At 36.8% G+C, this 4,290-nt stretch overlaps 1 protein-coding gene across 2 annotated transcripts in view; it reads right to left on the bottom strand.

The window, feature by feature from the left end:
* The window catches only part of UTS2 (urotensin 2), an 8,748-nt gene extending 5,300 nt beyond the window's left edge, over window positions 1-3,448 (bottom strand). The window contains exon 1 of one of the 2 annotated variants that reach the window (XM_027844040.1): window positions 3,231-3,448. In XM_027844040.1, the coding sequence (XP_027699841.1) occupies window positions 3,231-3,369 (139 nt within the window). In that variant the 5' untranslated portion in view covers window positions 3,370-3,448. The remainder of the gene's footprint in view (window positions 1-3,230) is intronic. The other variant, XM_027844039.1, reaches the window with a different exon arrangement.
* Between the last annotated feature and the right edge of the window lie 842 nt (window positions 3,449-4,290).

Raw genomic sequence — 4,290 nt, 5'->3', positions numbered from 1 at the left:
TGTGTGTGTGTGTGTGTGTGTGTGTGTGTGTGTGTGTGTGTGTGTGTATGTGTTCTAGGGAAGATGTGGGGGTGATAAATACATGAAAAGCTTTGGAAGCTAATCAGTAGTTTACTATTGATGATATTTCTATATATATAATATTTTATAACTATTTCAATGTTTCCTTTGTAATCTATGTTTTCATTTTATGCATTTATATATATTTTATATATACAGATATTTATATATAATATGGTAGTATATATAATATTTTATAACTATTTCAGTGTTTCCTTTATAATCTATGTTTTCATTTTATGCATTTAAAAACGTTTTTCTGAAGGGATCCACAGGCTCACATACTTACTAGCTGTGTGACCCTATGCAAGTCACTTAATTTTTCTGTGCCTCAGTTTTCTCACCTGTAAAATAGGTATAATAACAGCACCTATACCTGGCAGGATTGTTGTGAGAGTCAAATGGGATAATATTTGTGAAGCACCTGGCATGTAGTAGGTGCTATGTAAATGTTAGTTTTTTTTTTTTAGTGTACCAGGGATGGGGAACCTGCAGTCTCGAAAAGGGCCACACTTGGGGACCTAGAGGGCCATACGTGGCCTAGAGATAGCAGGTTCCCCACCCCTGGGTAGTCCACTAAAAATTAGGTATTATTAGTATATATTTGTATTATTAATATGAGATACATGTCATCTAAGAGTCTGGGGCTGCCTTCTCATATTAAAATAAAATATTTGGACCAAACCAAGGGTTCTTAACCTGGAGTCTGTGAACTTTTTATTTTTTTAATATTCTGACAACAGTAGTTTCCTTGGAATCCTATGTATTTTATTTTATTTATTTATAAACATTCTGTGAAGGGGTCCATAGTCTCAGATACTTGCTTTACAAATAGTCCATAAAAATGCTTCAAGCTTCAATTCAGGCATCACCTCGAACATAAAGTCTTTCCCCACTTCATCAGTATTCAACTATTTTGTGTTTGTTTGTTCTCTTTATATTTACTCTTTGTATATTTACATTTGTCCTTATCGCTTTCTCCAATTGGAATGTAAGCTCTTTATTGTATTTTTATTTCTAGTACTTAGCAGTGTCTGGCACTGGTGCTTAATAAATGCTTATTGGTTGATTAACTATCTCGATTTGCAAAAATTTCATCAGCCATAATATAAATGACTACTCTTGGAAGGAGCGCACTTGAAAATGTTTGTGTGTTATTTTTTTTAACCCACCCCTAAGACAAACTTCTGCCTAGTTAAAATTTGTCCATTTGTCACATATTATCTAAGAGTCTGGGGCTACCTACATCATTGTAAAAATGCACATCTTTGATTTAAAATGGAAGTTTTAGTCAAAGGCTCTCTTTTGATTTACTCTTGCGTTCTTTGTTCCTCTTTTAACAGTGGAGATTTAATAACCTTAATGCTTGTATCAAGCCACTAAAATTACTGTCAGGCTTATATAAGATCAATGCCTATAGAAGCTGAGAGATGCTGTGTGAGTAACGTGGCAGTTGCATATGGGACCAGAGGTTGAGAGGGAAACAAGGAATTGCAAAATCTGTGGTTTGTGAAAAGACCCAGCTTTCTCTCGATTTTAAAATAAAACTGTCTCTTCATTTTTTTCTGAGCTTCTGTTTCCTCTTCTGTAAGAAGAGTGGGTTAGATCTTTGAGTCTCTCACATGTCTGTTGTTCTATGATTCTGCGTCAGAATTAAATTCCATAAGAAATGTGAATCCACAGGTAAAAGAGAACATAGTCAGAGATTCATTTGCATTTTCAGCTGGTTAATTTTTAGCTCAAATTAAAATGAACATATTATGGTAAACCTCCAGGTGAGTCAACCAGTAATGCATTCTGGTAACTATTGCAGTAATTATTTTTTATTAAAGTAGAGTGATAATAATAATGATATTATCCTACTAAGAATAATAGAATTTATAGAGAGCTTTATGAATGCTTTTACAAATATTATTTCATTTGATCCTCACAATACCCCATTGAGATAGGAGCTATTATTATCATCCCCATTTTACAGATAAATAAACTGAGGCTGAGAAAGGTTGGATTTGAAGTCAGAGACCATGGGTTCAAAACCCAGCTTGGTTACTAGTCCAGCCTATATTACTTTGTGACAGTAAGTTATTTCCTTCTCATATGTAAAATAAAAAACTTGGAACAAAGTAAGGTTCTTAACCTGGAGTCTGTGATCTTTTTTTTTTGTATGTAGTATTTCAATGTAATTAGCTTCCTTTGTAATCCTATGTATTTCATTTTATGCATTTGAAAACATTCTGTGAAGGGGACCACAGGCTTAGATACTTACTAGCTTTGTGACCCTGGGCTTAACTTTCCTGTGCCTCAGTTTCCTCATCTGTAACAGGGGGTTAATAATAATAACAGCACCTACCTCTCAGGTTGTTGTGAAGGTCCAATGGGATAGTTGTAGAGCACCTGGCATAGAGTAGGTGCTACATAAATGTTAGCTATTGTTAATGCAATCCTGATCCCCACTTCATAGGATCCCTCTTTTCCTTCAAGCTGCAGTTCAGGCAGCACCTTTGCTGCTAGAACCCTCTTGCCCAAGCCCAGCTCACTGTCCATTGTACCACCTAACAGCCTCATATTAATAACAAAAATTGATTGATCTGTTGCTTTAACGTTTATAAAGAACTCTCCATAAATCACGAATAGAAGGTAATGACTTTGTGTTTGTTTTCTTTAAATATTCATGTATACCTTTGTTGCCTCCCCTTCCAGTCTCTTTGGACCTCAGTTTCCTCATCTGTAACATGAAGGACTTGTATCAGATGAGCTCTAAGGGATGGAATGGAGAATGTAAACACCTTGGGTGTAGGGATCGTTTCATTCTTTTCATCTTCAGAACTGAGCACAGTGCCTAGCACATAGGAATAAATGATTGATTGATTCATTCATTCATTCATTCATTTTTATTCCTACTTTGCCAAAGCAAAACAAAGGCTTAACATGAAGATGAAATGAAATACTCATGATACCCTTCTATTCCTTGAATCTGTGAAGAAATTGCACTCCATTATTGATTTTAAAGAACCTAGAAGAACATTTTCTTTCTTTCTTTTTTTTTTTTTTTTTGGTGGCTGAAACTTAGCTGGAAGAAGCCTCCTTAATAACAAGAATTTCTCCATTTCTCTCTGCTGCTCTTATGACCTAAGAAATACCACAGCTAAGGAAATGAAAATGCCTCTTACCTGAGAGCCGATATGCCACTGCCCTGGAATCGACGACAGGAAGAGACAAGAAGGGGCTTAAGAAGCAGGCAAAAAATAAGCAGCAGAATATTAGCTTGTACATGGTGACTTGGAGAGGAGGACTCGTCCTCCTTGACATCTGTAGGAGAGGAATCCGAACTTGAAGATTCTTTCCCTCCTGATATCAGGCTTTATATATACCCCCATAACCTCGTAAATATCATCCTTCCCTCCCACTCCCAAAATGACTTTATTGGCCACGATGCCCAAATAGCCATTTTGCATTGATGTCATTCTTCAAGACAGCAGAACGGACTGATAATAAATTTACCATTGTATTGCCTAGTGGACAGAGTGGATATTTTATCAAAGGAGAAAAACAGGAAAGTTTACAAATCTGGCATGAAAAAAGTAACTTCCTGAGCTAAATCGTGACCTAAAGGAAGGGTCAGACATTGGTCGAAATGACTATGGCAGTGAGACAGCTGATGAATGAATCCTAGCGAGGTTTACGCACAGCATGACACGCAGGGGGCTGGGGTTTTTCCTTTCACAAGGTGGATGGATGACTTGTCAAATGTATTTGGGACTTTGGTGTCAGAAGAATTAAAATATGAGGATCAAAACTTGCGGCCAGTGGACTCTACTGGGCTGCAGACTCTCCCAGTAACTTTTCTTCTGTTCATTTATTTCTCTTGTGCAGAGAACCAGGTTTTGTTTTGTAGCTCATTGGGAAGAGGAAATAATAGGAAGACTATTGATCATTATCAGCAACAACGACATGAATATATTAAGTGCTTACTGTGTGCCAAACACCGTGTTAAGAGCTTGAGATAAGTAGAAAGGCCTGCCCTCAAAGAGCTTACATTTTAATGGGGGAGACAGCATGCAAACAACTATGAACAGATTTTTTTGTTGTTGTCTTTTTTCAGTTGGGTCCAACTGTTTGTGACTCCATTTGGGGTTTTCTTTGGCAAAGATACTGAAGCAGTTTGCCATTTCCTTCTCCAGTTCATTTTACAGATGAGGAAACTGAGGCAAAGAGGGTTAAGTGACCTGC

Source organism: Vombatus ursinus, unplaced genomic scaffold (assembly GCF_900497805.2).
Source record: "Vombatus ursinus unplaced genomic scaffold, bare-nosed wombat genome assembly UNPS02014932.1, whole genome shotgun sequence".
Lineage (NCBI taxonomy): Eukaryota > Metazoa > Chordata > Mammalia > Diprotodontia > Vombatidae > Vombatus > Vombatus ursinus.
The sequence above is the reverse complement of the archived record's forward strand: the minus strand, read 5'-3'. Positions and strand labels throughout refer to the sequence as shown.